The sequence below is a fragment of the Dendropsophus ebraccatus genome, chromosome 1 (assembly GCF_027789765.1).
Source record: "Dendropsophus ebraccatus isolate aDenEbr1 chromosome 1, aDenEbr1.pat, whole genome shotgun sequence".
NCBI classification, from domain to species: domain Eukaryota; kingdom Metazoa; phylum Chordata; class Amphibia; order Anura; family Hylidae; genus Dendropsophus; species Dendropsophus ebraccatus.
This window is the reverse complement of record NC_091454.1, coordinates 153,032,459-153,049,005: the sequence shown is the minus strand read 5'-3', so window position 1 is coordinate 153,049,005 and position 16,547 is coordinate 153,032,459. Positions and strand designations below refer to the sequence as shown.

The following is a 16,547-nucleotide window of genomic DNA, read 5'->3' as shown; positions in this document are numbered from 1 at the left end:
TCTTGTATAAATAAAATTTGATTATATACTTTATTTTGGAGGTGTGCACTATTATGGTGTTTAGCTTGTTTCTTTTTTTTGGTTTTTTGTTTTTTTTTGGTTTGTGTTGTGACTACCAGACAGTGCCATCCGCTCACTGTCAGCCTACTACTGAATCTCCCAGTTCCTGTGTTGTGACTACCAGACAGTACCATCCGCTCACTGTCAGCCTACTCCTGAATCTCCCAGTTCCTGTCTTGTGACTACCAGACAGTGCCATCCGCTCACTGTCAGCCTACTACTGAATCTCCCAGTTCCTGTGTTGTGACTACCAGACAGTGCCATCCGCTCACTGTCAGCCTACTCCTGAATCTCCCAGTTCCTGTGTTGTGACTACCAGACAGTGCCATCCGCTCACTGTCAGTCACAACACAGGAACTGGGAGATTCAGTAGTAGGCTGACAGTGAGCGGATGGCACTGTCTGGTAGTCACAACACAGGAACTGGGAGATTCAGGAGTAGGCTGACAGTGAGCGGATGGCACTGTCTGGTAGTCACAACACAGGAACTGGGAGATTCAGTAGTAGGCTACCAGACAGTGCCATCCGCTCACTGTCAGCCTACTACTGAATCTCCCAGTTCCTGTGTTGTGACTACCAGACAGTGCCATCCGCTCACTGTCAGCGTACTACTGAATCTCCCAGTTCCTGTGTTGTGACTACCAGACAGTACCATCCGCTCACTGTCAGCCTACTCCTGAATCTCCCAGTTCCTGTGTTGTGACTACCTGGCAGAAACTACCTGCTCAGCCAGTCAGTGACTGCAGAGGTGTCCAGCCTCAGTCACTCATTGACTGAAGGGGCATTTCTAAGCCTGGTCATAACATCCCAGGATCGGGAGATACAAGACACAGGTAAGTAACACTTCTTTATTATGTTCCCACCACCCCCTGCAGGTTCTGCAGCAAAACACTTATTCTTTAGGTCATGTATTAGTAAGACAGCTGGTGGCCTAACTGGGCAGGGGCTATATTCTTGAGGCGGAATGAAAATCCACTGCAAGAATGCAGAGCCGTAGGGAATGACACTACAGAGTATTGCAACATATTTTGCTGTGGAACTTGCACCACGAAATCCGCTGCAATGCGGTACGTGTGAAACTGGGCTTAAAAGTTTAGTCACTGTAATCAACCCCAGCTCACGTGCAGGCCCTTGGATGCACAGCTGACTAAAGCCCCAGAATGTATGCCTCCTCCCTCATATCTCCCTGCCTTGACTCACTTACGTATAGGACTGGAAGCCTCAGTCATGTATATGAATCAGTCAAGTAATTTATTCTTGAATATAGCTGATCCGAGAAGTTTTTCTTGCGCAGGATAAGAAATTGTCCAAAGTCAGGAGAGAGAGTAGAAGGATCTGGTAGAGTACTTATTAAATATTTGACTGTATAAAGTGTGTGTACCTGAATAGCAGCGTTTCAACATGATTTGAACATTGTTCTACCCAGTCGTAGTGTTCCAGATATTTTTGCCGGAAACCTGGCTGCACAGTCTCTATAAGAGGTACATACTTGGTGGGCACAGTCTTGAAAAAAAATGTATGAAACTGTAGTTTATGTATTACGCTTGTCAGAGTCTCTTAAGAACAGAAGATCAGTAACAGCATCTCTACAGGAAAGATCTCATTCAAGCAGGAAAGCTGCCCCCATCCATGCTCTACCTAAGCCCTGTGCATAGGATTGCATCAGCGTTGTGTAAAATGGCCAGGGCCTCTAAGGTGTCTGTCATTGCTTAATCTCCACCTGCCTTCACAATTACTTTAACCAGCCAGTCATGAGCACAAAGCTTAGATACTAATAACACCTGCAGATAAAGAGAGAGTGATCCCTTTAACACCATTAAAGAGTACCAGTCATTAAAAATAACTTTTGACATGTCATCAGGCATGTTAAAAGTTAATGACCATAGCAGGTTGCAAAGACCTGCTGCGTCAGGAGATATAACCAGAGAGAGAGCGCATGGCGTCCCTGTGATCCACTTCCCGGCTGTATCTCCTAATCAAACAATGGAAGACTATGAGGCTACACTGTCAGAATTAGCGAGAGGAGCGCAAGGACAACGCATATACTCCTTGGCTATATTTCCTGATTGCAGCAGGTCTCAACAGTGAGACCTGCTGCAAGCAATAATTTTTGACATGCCTGATGACAAAAGTTATTTTTAATGACAGGTACTCTTTAACCTCTTAAGGATGGAGCCCAAAATGGCCTTAAAGGACAACTCCGCCGAAAATTTTTTTTAGCTTATTTAACACAAATTACAAAGTTATATAACTTTGTATTGTGGTTAAATACCCGGTCTGGCCCCCTTCCCCCACTTTCGGACCCCCGACCCCCCCCGCCCGGAAGTTAAAGAACATATACATTACCTATTACGATCGTCACAGTCCTCTTCTCCCGGGCGGCCTCTGGTGACAACGACGTCAGAGCTGGGGGGGGGGGGGCGGTCCGGGTCTTCTTCCTCCTCGGCGTCTTCATAGAGAGTGGATGGGACGGAAAAGGCTGCTGGTGCACATGCGCACCAGCAGCCTTTTCATTGGCTGGAGCGCATCACATGGCTTCCAGCTTGCTCAGCCCTGATTGGCTGAGGTTGCTGGAAGCCATGTGATGCGCTCAAGCCAATGAAAAGGCTGCCGGTGCGCAAGCGCACTGGCAGCCTTTTCCATCCCCAGGACCCGGAAGTCAGAGACATCGCTGGACGGCGGACGGCGGGCGAATGGAGTGGCGATCGTCACCGGAGGGATGGTGAGTATGGTGTCTGTGTTTTTTTTTTTTTGGGGGGGGGGGGGGTCCCACGGGAGTTGTCCTTTAAGGACCAGAGCAAATTTCAGGAATATGACATGTGTCACTTTATCCATTATTAACTTCGGGATGCTTTTACCTATCCGGCTGATTCTGAGACTGTTTTCTCGTGACATGTTATACTTTATATATTTCTGATAAAATTGAGTCAATACTTACAGCCTATCTTTATGAAAACCCCCAAAATAACGTGAAAAATTGAGAAAAATTGCATTTTTCTAACTTTGAAATTTTCTGCTTGTAAGGAAAATGGTTATGCCACATAACTTAGATATAAAATAGCATTAGCAACATGTCTACTTTATGTTGGCAGCATTTATTAAACTTGCCTTTAAAGAGTAACTGTCATGTTTTTTTTTACTGCAGAAATCAGTAGTATAAGCGATTTTAAGAAACTCTGTAATAGGTTTCATCAGACAAAAAAGCCTCCTTCTGTACTCAAGAAGCAATCTCCCAGCCTCCCCCTCTGACTTCTTATCTGTGCATTATCAGGCAAACACATCTTCATTACAGAGAAGCCAGTGAAGACGGGTTCTGCTCTCTCCATTGTAAGCCTATGAAGGGGGGAGGGGCTGAGGGAGATGAGGGAGCAGGAAGAGGTGACATGAAGGTCAGCTGTTTGTAGACTCTCTGGGCACCTAAAGCACTAAATTCAGGTGTCAGAAAGGTCAGTGCTTATCTATGAACTTATTGAGAGAAGATTGCAGGGTGTTGTGCTGTGCAGGACTGCTCCGTGGTCAGTCACTCCTAACAGACCCTCCCCTCTCCATAGCCACATAATGGAGACAGAAATCCTGCTTCATTTGATGTGAGGGGGGAGGCTGGGAGATTGCTTTTTCAGTCCAGAAGGAAACTCTTTTAGTACATAAAACCTATTACAGAGTTTTTTAAAATCGCTTGTACTGTTGATATTTAATGTTTTTAGAAAAATGGCCCTGAAATGACAGTTACGCTTTAGGTGTTTAAGACAATAGAAAGTTGCAAAGTTTAGCAGCATTTTTCCCAATTTTCACAAGAATTTCAAAATTTTATTTTCAAGGGACCAGTTCACGTTTGAAGTGTATTTGAGGGGGCTGTATTTTATAAAGCCCCCACAAAGCACCCCATTTCAGAAACTGCACCCCCTAAACTGTTCAAAATCAATTCCAGAAAGTTTTTAACCCTTTAAATGAGTCACAGAAATAAAAGCTAAGTGTGTGAGAAAATTGAAAATTTCAATTTTCTTTGTAGAAATTATATCATGATCCAATATCTTTCATAATAGAAAACCTATTTCCAGAGAAACGCACTACAATTTTTATTGCCCCATTTCTGCAGTTTATAGAAATATACGATATGTGGCCCTAATGCGCTATTTGATGCAACCACAAGCTTCAGATGTAAAAGAGCGCCTAGTGAATTTTGAAGCCTCCTTACAATTGGCCAATTTTCAAAGTACTACTTCTGGTTGGCAGAGGCTCTGGGGTGCCAAAACCTAACAAACCCCCCTAAAGGGACACCATTTAGGAAACTAGACCCCTCGAGGAATGTAACAAGAGGTATAGTGAGCACATGGACCCCACTGGTGACAGACACAATGTGCCGTGAAATTGAAAAGTTTAATTTTTTTTACACTAAAACTTGGTCTAGCCTTAAATTTTTCAGGTTGACAAGGGGTTAATAGGTAAAAAAAAACAAAACATAAAACTTGTAGAGAAATTTCCCCCGAGTACAAAAATACCCCACATGTGGATATAATGTACCATGCGGGCGCACGACATGCCTCAAAAAGGAAGGAGCACCATTTGGCTTTTGGAAGCTGGATTTGGCCAGAAAGGAGGACGGAGGCCATGTCACGGTCGCAGAGCCCCAGTGCTGCCAAAACAGTGGAAACACCCAAAAAGTGACCCCATTATGGAAACAACACCCCTCAAGGAATGTAACAAGACATATAGTGAGCATATGAACCCCACTGGTGACAGCCACAAATGTGGAACAATGTGCCGTGAAAATAAAAAATGTTATTTTTTACACTAAAATGTTGGTGTAACTTTGAATTTTTCATTTTCACAAGGGGTTAAAAGAAAAAATAAACCACTAATCATGTAGAGCAATTTCCCCCGATTACAGGAGTACCCCACATGTGGACACAAACTGCAAAGCGGGTGCACGGAAAGCCTCCAAAAGGGAAAGGAGCGCAATTTGGATTTTGGAAGTTGGATTTGGCCAGAATAGAGGACGATGGGTTCGCAGAGCCCCCGTGCTGCCAAAACATTGTAAGCCCCCCACAAGTGACCCCAATGAACTTAGGAATCTGTGGTTCATATGGGGTGGGGTAACTTAAGGGGGCTTGTGGGGCTTCCTGGGGCGGCGCCTTGGGGGCTTGTCATTACTAAATGATGAGGAAGAAGGAACGAGGGATCTTCCTCTTCTCCCTCAATGTTTGTCTCAGTATCGGAGGCAATCCAGGCGTATGCCTCCTCAGCCGAAAACAACCTGCGGGTCCAATGTCAGTGCATCCCTCTGAGAATACATACACGCAGCGGGAATGACATCCCGCTGAGTGTATGTAAGTTAACCCCCCGCTGGCTGGAGCATACGCCACCTGCTCCCCGTTCCAGCTTACTTCGGGGCTCCCATTGTCTGCTCATCCCCCGCAGCCAATCAAATCGCTGGCCCACTGCACCCACTGATTGGCTGAACCCCCGAAGCAAGCAGGAGCGGGGAGGAGGTGATGTATGCTCCAGCCAGCAGGGGGTTAACTTAAATACACGCAGCGGGATGTCATTCCCGCTGCGTGTACGTATTCTTAGAGGGATGCACTGACACTGGACCCACAGGTTGTTTTCTTCGCTGGCCGTGAAATCTGCTGCGAATCCGGTGTGTGTGAAGGCAGTCTTAAAGGGGTGTGTAAGTGTTCTGCTTTTACACTAGTAAGTGTTAGTGTGTGTGTTTTATGTATGTTTTATGTACTGTTTTTACATTTTGTGTTTTTTTACTTTTTATTTTTTTTTTACTTGGGGGGCACACCAGGTAGGTGTGTGTGTGGTTGGGGGGGGGGGGGGTTTAGAAAAAAAAAAAGAATTTTTTACAAAAAAATAATACAGCAGAGGGAAGAGGCAGGAGACACTACATCACCACCGATCCAGGGGAGAAGGTGGCAGGAGAGGGGCGGCAGGACGGAGGGGAGAGAGTATGAGAAGAGTGTGGCAGCGGAGAAGGTGGCAGCGGGGAGGATAGGTGTCAGGAGATAGGGTGGCAGCAGATAGGATGGCAGGGAGGGTGGGTGGCAGGGGAGAGTGGCAAGGTGAGTGGCTGGCAGGAGACAGTGGCAGGGTGGCAGGAGAGAGTGGCTGGGTGGGTGGCAGGAGAGAGTGGCAGGGTGGGTGGCAGGAGAGAGTGGCAGAGTGGCTGGGTGGGTGAGAGCAAGGAGGAGGAGGGGGCAGCAGCACTGGAGGCGGTGGCGGAACGGGGGGGCAGCGGCAGCACGGGGAGGAGGCCAGAGGCAGGGAGAGGTGGGGGAGAGGCGGAGAGGAGGTGGAGGAGACGGGGAAGAGACGGAGAGGAGGGGGGGTAGAGGTGGAGGAGGCCGGCGGTGGACGGACGTGGGGGCAGCGGCGGACAGATCCTTCTCTGCTCGCCAATTTTCGGCGAGCAGAGAAGGAGATTCGCCCGTGAATGGCCGCCGGTGGTTACCGGCCAATCACGGGCAGGGTGCCACGGGCACATGACACCCGGGCACCGAGGTGATTGTTGCTGTCTCGGACAGCACCAATCACCGCTAAATTCTGGTATACCGACGTTGTATACCAGAACACTGCTGTGATCGGCCGATGAGAATTCATCGGCCAATCACAGCGATCGTCGTCACGGGGGGGCGTAATGATGCCCCCTACGTGACACAGGAAGATGGCTGCTATAGTAAACAGCAGCCATCTTCCCGCAATCGCGACCCGGCAGCCCGCGGCAGCCGCTTAAAGGACCGGCTTAAGTGACAGTGATCCATGACATACCTGTACGTCATGGGTCCCCAAGAGGTTTAAGTCTCTGAATGGGAGGCGGTCTAGTGCAACTCATATAGTACCGCATCATATAAGGCCAGATGACAAACCAGGTAACTGAATAAATAAATGAAGGCAAAACTAAGGCAGTCAAATCCAGGAATGTACAGTGCCCAAACACAGTTCAAAGTAACTTGTACATACAATGACATGCCACTAGAGATGAGCAAACTTTTCAAAAGTTCGTTCCGATCGGATTTCTTCGGATTTCATAGTTTAAAGCATCTATATGATACGGGGGTAGTGTATTTGGTTGAATTTAGGGCTCTACATGTCAGTAACATCATTATCTTTTAAATATCTCAAAGTCATTTTTTTTTTTTACTTCAATATTAACCATTACATGGTCTATGCAGAAAATTCACCATTACAGGGTCTATGCAGGAAATTCACCATTACAGGGTCTATGCAGGAAATTCACCATTACAGGGTCTATGCAGGAAATTCACCATTACAGGGTCTATGCAGGAAATTCACCATTACAGGGTCTATGCAGGAAATTCACCATTACAGGGTCTATGCAGGAAATTCACCATTACAGGGTCTATGCAGGAAAAAGGTCACAAATGCAGTGAAGGAGCAGCAGTAGTCATTGGAGGTCCAGCAATAGTCATTTGAGGCCAGTACAGGAGAAGCAGTATCTGTAGAGCACTTTTTTTTAGAGTTTTATTCCACACAAACGGCCGGCGTCAAATAAAATTGTCCTGGCCGGTACTGCAGTACCGGCCGGATCATCTTTGGCACCGCTGAGTTGTGATGCGGGCGCATTCGTGTGCGTTCGCATCAGAACCCCCCACAGCACACTATGGAGCGTGCGGCCGGAGCCGCTCGCTCCATTGTGTGAACTGACAGGGTTTTCTGCAGCCGCTATTCCCTGAATAGCAGCCGGAGAAAACTGACATGTGAGAGTTTTCTATGGCGCCGCTAGGGATCCCGGCCGGAGCGTATACCACTCTGTCCGGGATTCCATAGACGGCAACGCAACGTATATTTTTCATATCACGGCCGTTGTTGCAATCGGCAACAATGGCCGTACTTTAATGAAAATATATGTTGTGTGAACATGGCTTTAATGTGTATGTATTTGTAATATTATTCTCTCAGCATTATACATTTTTGCCCTTACCGTGATTCTCTTCATATCCAGCTGTCGCAGCTGCAGCATATGACCCAGAATGGTTTGCCTGTACCATGACTCTTGAGCTATAGGGTTGCCATCAAGTGTGACATCTGAGAGCGATGTTGAGTCACCAAGGCACAGGATGTCATTGAGTCTGGTAAGGAATATGAAATATTACTGATGTCATTTAAGCTCCAATTTTTATAAGTTACATCACACAACAAATATAATTTAAAAATAAATCCCAGGCTAGGGAATGACAAGCTGATGATTGAGGGGCCATCTGCTAGGACGGACCTCCACTGATCATGAGACTTGAAGTAGTAGGTACCCTGCAGTGCACCATGCAGGCATGCCAAGCACTCAACTCAATTAGGCACAGCCATAGTCTCAAAGAAGGAAAGTTGTTTCATTGTAGCCTCAAATTCAGTGCAACGTGCAGGCGCAGACATTCATTCAGCAGCATCTGAACTTTGCTGACCTCAGCGCTCTGCAACGTTCAAAAGTCCCGAGAGAATGAATAGTGCGTTGTCTCTGCAAGTTTGCACTCCACTAATTTGAGGGTCCAAGTTTCTAGTGATTGGAACCCCACTGATCAGCTTGTTCTTCCCTGTCCTGTGGACCTTTTTTAACAACTAATAAACAATCAATGGCTTGAAAGGCCAGTCATTAGGACTCAATGGGACATATAAAAGAGAACATTCCTTGTAGAAGCAGAGAGAAAATTCCCAAAAGCAGTGTGCTAGGCATAAATCTCAGTTGTGAATGTCATTACAAGGGCCATTTACATTTTTAGATCATCTCGCCTCCATTGATTTCTCTATTAAATTAGTATTTGAAGATTGCTAAGTACTGCTAATAGAAAATTGGGTTTCATTAGCTGTATTTAAAACCTCAAGCTGGTCAGTCAAAAGAAAAATAAAGTTGTGGCTCACAATATGGTGACACAAGAGAGCAAATGTTACTATTTCATGTGATTTTATTGTGCAGAAGTAAAAAAACATTACTCACTATGGAAGTTTGGTATTTGCAAAACTTAACAACTGAGGTTACCTCCAGGAAATGGAATTAGTTTGTTTGATCCGTTAAAGAAGTGCACACTCACTGTCACTAGTCCCTGCAGTGTCATCTGTTACATCCTAGCTCTGCTGCATCCATACATTACTGTATCTGGGTCATGTGATTCCTGATCAGCCACCATCCTGACTTTCAGATTTCAAACTATATCCTCTCCCTTTTAAAACTGCTATTGAACTCATGATGCAGCAGCACAGCATCACACGGGCAGCTACAACCATCTACTACCTGTACCAATTTATAATTTCTATAATTCTCTAAATAAGCTAAGAGGCTATTAAGTATACAGTCAAGAAGGTTGAACTATCATTACAGCTATTATAACAGTGTGACAGGAGCTGTATAATCAGCATTAGTTTCTCACTTCCCCGTTCCCTTGAAGAGCTTGTGTGAAATAGTCCATGCAGCTTTATCAGCTTAGACGTTCTGAAGACTCTGATGGTGACTCTATTGAGATCAAAGAAACAGATGCAATTTCCATGGGGGTCAGACCCAATTAAAAGGAAGCATTTCTGGGAATTTTCAGATAGAAAGGAACAACTAAATGAGGTACTACTAGCTGAATTTTATATATATAATTATATATATATATATATATATATATATATATATATATATATATATATATATGCTGCATAATGAAGATTAAAAATCCTGCAGAGGGTATCTCACTGTATACATCAGAAAGACTTTTTGCCAATATCCCATGTATATCGGTGATGTAACTGGAAAAGTTGATGTGAATAGGGCCTCAAAAGTAAAAGTAACTAATAACTCAGCTAAGGGTCCATTTATCCAGCCTAACATGGGGTCGGGCACGGACACAAGTGAGTACCGATCAGTGAGAACAGCTCTCGTTTCCAGTGTTCCGCACAAGTGATCGCTGTATGGTGTGTGCAGCCATTTATATATTGCTAGCAACCACATATTCCGTTTACACAGGGAGATGTGCGGCTGATAGTAATACATTTTTTTAACCGCAAAAAAGATGCAATCAGAGGATCATGCACTTTCCTGATCCTAAGCCGATAACTGACAATTTTACGGGGATGATTATTGGGTGAAGGAGCTTTTCTAGCGTTTCCCATCATAAAAGTGTTTAGCTGTCCCTTGCATGGCATTCACGGGTATCAAATAGTTGCAGCACAAGGGAAGTTTTACATTTACTGTTCTCCCAATAAATAAATAAATACTGTATATAATAGAACAACATCAACAAAAGATTTAAGAAAAAAATTATAATGTATTTATTAGATAGGGGTTACTAGACAAACCAATAGAACAGATCCTCATCTACCTCATTTGCATGTGTCGGGGAAGGGGAGAGCTGCGGCAGGGCTATATCATAATCTGCATTAGAGGCTGCTGCTAGAGAGAACTCTGTGCCCTGCCCTGCCCACACACTGATCCTGTCTATCTCATACACACTGATCACCTTCTATCCCATCCCACTGTCAGCAATGCATCATTTTATGCAAGAAAAACTCATCACCATCTGACTTTATGCCATATAACAGGAAGACAGAACAGAAGCTTTTGTGACATGCCGGGTTCCTATACAGAGGTCTCAAACATCAAAGCACATGCTGCAGCAAACTGTGCAGTAGTATATCCCATCCTAACCTTATTCCCAAAACTATTCCTAGGTAAAGTAACTCCATAAGACAATGCAGATATTTCCTGCTTCGCTAATTTCTCTGCCGTAAATCTGTGCCAAGGTTCTCCGTCACAATACAAATTATAAAATAGTGTCTGAAAATTCAAAAATCTGCATCACATGCCAATGTCTGCACAAAAAACGGACAACCATAGCCATTACATCTAAGACAGTGCCCCCCCCCCAAGCCATGCTCCTTTGTTGAGCAAGAAAAAGTGCTTGAAACATATAAACAAATGTGGAGCAAGTCATGTAAGCCAAATTATGCTACATTTGGAATAGTAAAGCTATTGAAGAAAAGGTTTGTGCATACAAGTGTGCCCACCACATAGAATTACCCACACAGAAGTGATCACATTACTATAAGTATATACCAGTGACACAGAGCACTTTATCCTGCAGCAGTACCCCCACCAATGTACCCGTGCTCCCATACCATACACAACTAACTTATCTTCTCTATGGCCATGGATGTTTCCTTAATAGGAACTCTGCAGGTACCTAAATGTGGGTCATCCCTTTGTGTGCCATCCATTGCAGACAGATCAGCAGTAAGGTGAAGCTGTGCCTAAGAGGCCAAACAGCCACATGTGGCCCCTCAGGTTATATAACAAAGTATAGCACTGGCTAACATTGTAAATGGAGTACCGGAACCATGGTTATAAACTAGAAATTGCTATGAAACAAATAATCATCATTAATTAACATTGTAATAACAGAAAAGCAATTTTTTACAAAATGGAAAATGGTTAAGTTCATTTAAACATCATGAAATTATTTACAATAGGCTTCCTAAAGGCAAGCTGCAGTGCACACAGTGCTTTACCCTATACCAGCGTGCACTTTATTACTGACACTAAGACTGACAGCAGCCAAACTTCTAGTGAATCCAGAGGCCTAGTCCTCAAGCAGCACAAAGCATGCTGCATGGGCTTGGCTGCCTCATAAAACATGCCATCATCCCTATCCAGCAAGGACAATAGGAAGGATTACATGCCACAAGCTCCTATTCTCTTAGCTCTGTAACTGAATGCAGTCAGTAGGTGTGGCAGCTGCTTTTACAAGCCAAAGGCGACCATGCTCTATGCACACTGTGCAGCAAAGCAAGGACATCCCCCGCATTCTATATTACATTACAGCATTCACAATGCAGTCATGCATCAAGACATCAAACGTGTCTACGTCTTACCTTGATATGTTGTTAAAGCTGAGATAAAGGATCTGAAGGCTGGGCAAAGTATCCACATCTCTCTGAAAGGAAGCACAAATTGACTACATCAGTGGGATTATGTGACGTAGGCCGGTAACATCTGCTCAGCTGATGCAGCACCCTCTGTCCTGCTGCAGCATCGCTCACAGGGGAGTGTCGTGGCTGGAGACAGAGCTGTTCTGCAGAGCCAGCTACACTGGCAAGGTGAACAGCAGAGGGATGATGGGTGGAGAAGAGAGGTCCTTGTTTTCAGGAGCCAACATGCAGCCTCAGCAATTTAACTGTACGCTAGAAAGAGGACTGTGATCAGCTGCAGAGCAGCAAATTGGATTTTATAGTGTGGTCCTGACATGACACAGCACAGGCAGACTGCACAAACCATTCACACATCACACAAGCTGTAAGAGAAAATGACCTTTGCAGCCTATTGTTTCCGGCTCTTTTATTAGGACGATCGCAAAGTCGATAATTCATGCATAAAATATGCCACAGACATGACTGCTTCAATATATGTCACACTATATCTCTGCATGCAAATATACAGTGCAGTACATCTATCAACAAATACAACATTACGGCATTTGCTCCATTTTCTCAGACTTAGTAGTAATTGGACAAGTGACTGATCAGCAGTTTTTATGTCACCTGCAATATTTCATGACAAATTGGAATAAGGCCACATGTAGCGATGCAACACGGAATCCGTGAGACAAGTGGTGTTACCAGATGAGAAAAATGTCTGATGGATTATAGGGATGTTATAACAAAGGTGGAAAAGTCAACAGGATTTCCCTACCAAATTCTGCAGTGCAGATATATATTATGGGTTTCCTGCAATATTCTACTTGAAAGCCAAAGTTGTGGATTTTGTTGCAGATCTGAAGTATACCCACAGCACAACACAACAACTGGATTTTTTTGAGGATTTTGACTCTCTTCATTAACGTCAATGGAGAAAATCTGCATTGCTTAGGCAGTAGAAATTCACAGGCTAGGGATTTAAAAGCCACACCATAGATCATTTATGCACAGGATATGATTAGAATGCTCTGTGGATCCACCCAGTTTATTTATTTCCCTTAATAGCTGTGTAGCCATTAAAGGTGCCAATACACCTTCAATTGTTGTAGGCCGGGCAATCATTCAGCTGGCAGTAATATCTCCCATCCTCCATCCACAGCCAGACAGCTCTGGTAGTGGCTTATCTCTCTGAGAATAAAAAGAGTGAGTGAACGAAAATCCATTATACCTGGCCCCTATCTTCACCCATATCATTTGATTGTTGATAAGTCAGGAGGCCCTATACACCTTATACCGTGGGGCGGGTTTGACCCAAATTTAGTATAAAGTGACTAACAACTGAGCAAAGAGGAGGTCGGGCAGTATTGATTATTCATGAAGAAGAGGGAGGAGGAAAGAGTTATTAGGTGTGCCAGAGTACAGCACAAATGCTGAGCCACTCTTTATTACAGTAGGAGACTGTACATAATCCACTCCACAGACAAATTACCAAAAGGCACCAGAATCTTGTAGTTTTCACTCTGGCCACTAGGCCTTAAAGGGGTAGCACGGCTGAGCAGCTGATGACGCGGAGGAGGGGGGCTGGAGAGGTACGGCCAGCCTCCCAAAGAGGTAGTCGTCGACCCAAGATGGCGGCCAGGGTCGACAGCGCATGCGTAAGTATAATGCACCACACTTCTGGGGTCGGTGGAACATGGGGAAGGGGGCCATTCACCTAAATAACACACATAACAAAGTTGAATAACTTTGTAATGTGTGTTATTTAGTGAATAAATATTAAACACCACACTACCCCTTTAAACTAGGATAAAGACCCTATCACACGAAACGATTTGTCTTGTTTAATAGAAGACAACAATCAGCTGACATGGACGATGTTGGCAGATCGTTGTCTGTTGTTGTCTTTCACAGACAGGAATACAGTGAAAGGTGACACCAGTATATAGATATAACAATAGCTGAAGCTCACAGCTAAGCTTCCTCCTTCCCTTAAAATGAATGACCTCTGGACCTGTAAAAGAAAAGGTCAGAAACCTTATTCTTTAATAGAACTGGACAGCTGCAGTCTATTGTTGCCATGTCCATAGGGATTGCTGCACATTAAAAACCGCTTGTCAAGAAGGTTGCCCCCATAGAAATACAAAGATAGAAATGAAAGGACATTACAGAAATCCTAAAACAGATTCTATAAAAAAAAAAGTATCAGTAAAAAATTTAGATGATACAATCCCTTGAAGGATATAAAATGCTGCCCAGTCAGAGCTCCTGGTTTGAGGCATTGCCCATATTGTCTGACATACATGATGGAGGTAGTGTTATGGCATGGTCACAGAAGAAAACCAATAGAACTGTCTCACTGGTGTTTATTGACAATTAAACTGGTGGTAAATGTAAGAAGGAGGCACACAGAATTGAACTGCTACTGATAGGACAGGGCTACACATAAATGGATAATGACACAAAAACACCTTCATCACAATCATCTCACCTCTACCTGATGGAACATCCATACTGCAAACTGAGTGATGGCAGAAAGACCCCCAAACAAGCCCAAGTGTAGCAGGTGCAGTAGAGGTCTGGCATAGTATCCAATGGAAGGCCATTCTGGCGTTCCAGACTTTAGGCAGACAGTGCCTGCAAAGTATTTGTTTCCAGGTATTACAAACAATTATGTTAATTTATCTAATTACTGCGGAGTCTGCAAACAATGGAAGGTCTATGTAATAAACAGCTGTAATTCCTAAAAGGTTCATAGTCATTTCTCCTAATGGCTCATACTAATGCTGAATGTGGCAGTGTACAAAGGCTAACTGAATGACTGAAAACTGTACTTCTTATCATGTGAGCATTTTAATGTTGAGAAGTGTCTGTGTGCATATGTATGTACATACTGTAGGTAGAGCTATTCCATATGATTGTATGGCTCAGCAGCCCACATATAAAACATAAACAGATGCAGTGTCCTGCTATATATAACCAGGTTGACTCATATAACCACAGTTGATAACTTTTGCTATTATTGGAACTTTCACCACTATTGGAAATTTGGAATATTTAAAAAAGATTTTAAACTTTAATTTGAACAAAACAATCAAACAATGTAAATAGCTCAACACAACTAACTTTTACTGACTACCAGAGTCTCAGAATTATTTAACCCCAATTATGACAAGTGTGTATAGTATTGAGTAGAGAAACTGTAATGTAGGAGTAGGAGACTGTAATGGCCACTCCATAATCTTCCAGGAAGTCTTCTGCATCCAAGCCTTGGTGTATTCTTGGGAACATTGTCCTGTTCGAAGGTCACATAACACACAAAATGTCTGCTTCACCAAAGAAGGCAATGCTTTTAGGTTTTAAGGGTTTTCTCATATGAGTAAATCCTCTGATCCACTGCTGAGTCATTGGCTGAAAAAGTTCCATTTTTTTTTTATTGCTGCACAGAAAATAATATAAAACTTTCTGTGGTGGTTGTGTCCGTTATCCTCTACCTGCTGCAGGTTTTTCTGTGCTGTGGTCATCTGCTTTTTCTTAGCATGCTTCCAGCAGCCTCTCAGGTTGTGAGCTGGCCTCCTGGAGGATTGGGCTCCTTCTAGTGGCAGGTGTGTGCCTGTTCACCTGTATTAATAGCTCAACCCACAGGTTCTGGAGAATTCTAGCCTGTTCTCCTGAGGGTATTTATTGCCACCACCTTCACACCTCTGTGCTCAACTGTTGGTGTGTTTCAGTCAGCAAACATTGTCTGTGCTCAATGGCTTTTTGCCACTTTCTCACTTCCTAGAGTCTTTCTAGCCAATTGGATCTTGCTCCATTTCTAATTCTCAGCTCAGCTCCAGTCCGAACAGCGCCTTCCCATATCTTGAAGTGTGACTGCAGAAGAGGAGCAACTATTTCTGGGCTCCTGTAATTCTTCACTACAATTGGTCGGTGGTCACTAGGGACCTTCTGTGAGGGGGAGGAGGAGAAGGGAACTCTATATGCTGTTTTTTATGAATTTATAAGTGGAAATTTTAAAACATTTCGTGTGGTTTTGATTTTTTTTTTTTTTTTACTTGCACTGTCACTTTAGCATTGAAACCAATTAATTGTTTACACATAATTGTTTATATATGATGTTTCATTTGCACGTTCACCTTTATAATTTATATTGATATATAGGTCTTTGAAACATTGTTTTTTTTTTGCGCACATCATATTTAGCAATTTTTAAACATCATTGATTTAATCTGCAGCTATGTGGTAGTTGTAGCATTATAATTCATTGCACCTCAGCACTTTAATTCATAGTGTAACTTTGTTGCAACTTAGCACCCTATTTAAATTGTCTTCATGTAGAATTTGCACTCTCAAAGAGACTCTGTACCCTGGGGTCCGTTCGGCAGGTAATGCCGTTATTTGCCTAAAAAAACAACTTTTAAACTTGCAGCCCGTGCCAAATGGGAGTATCTGTGCCCTAACTTTGCACCACCCCTCTGTCCCTCCTCCCCACCCTCTTCATCATTAGGAATGCTGCAGGGCTGATTTGCTACTATTCATCACCTGTGTCAGCCCGGCACATGGGCTGGATCGTTAAGCACCTGTGCA

The 16,547-nt window shown here is 43.8% G+C and overlaps 1 protein-coding gene across 1 annotated transcript in view; it reads right to left on the bottom strand.

Annotated features, from left to right (window-relative positions):
- The window catches only part of LRRC49 (leucine rich repeat containing 49), a 91,194-nt gene that overhangs the window by 42,363 nt on the left and 32,284 nt on the right, over positions 1-16,547 (bottom strand). The window contains exons 9-10 of the mRNA XM_069956555.1: positions 11,922-11,983; positions 8,005-8,152 (exon numbers count right to left, since the gene is read on the bottom strand). Of these exons, the coding sequence (XP_069812656.1) occupies positions 8,005-8,152; positions 11,922-11,983 (210 nt within the window). The remainder of the gene's footprint in view (positions 1-8,004; positions 8,153-11,921; positions 11,984-16,547) is intronic.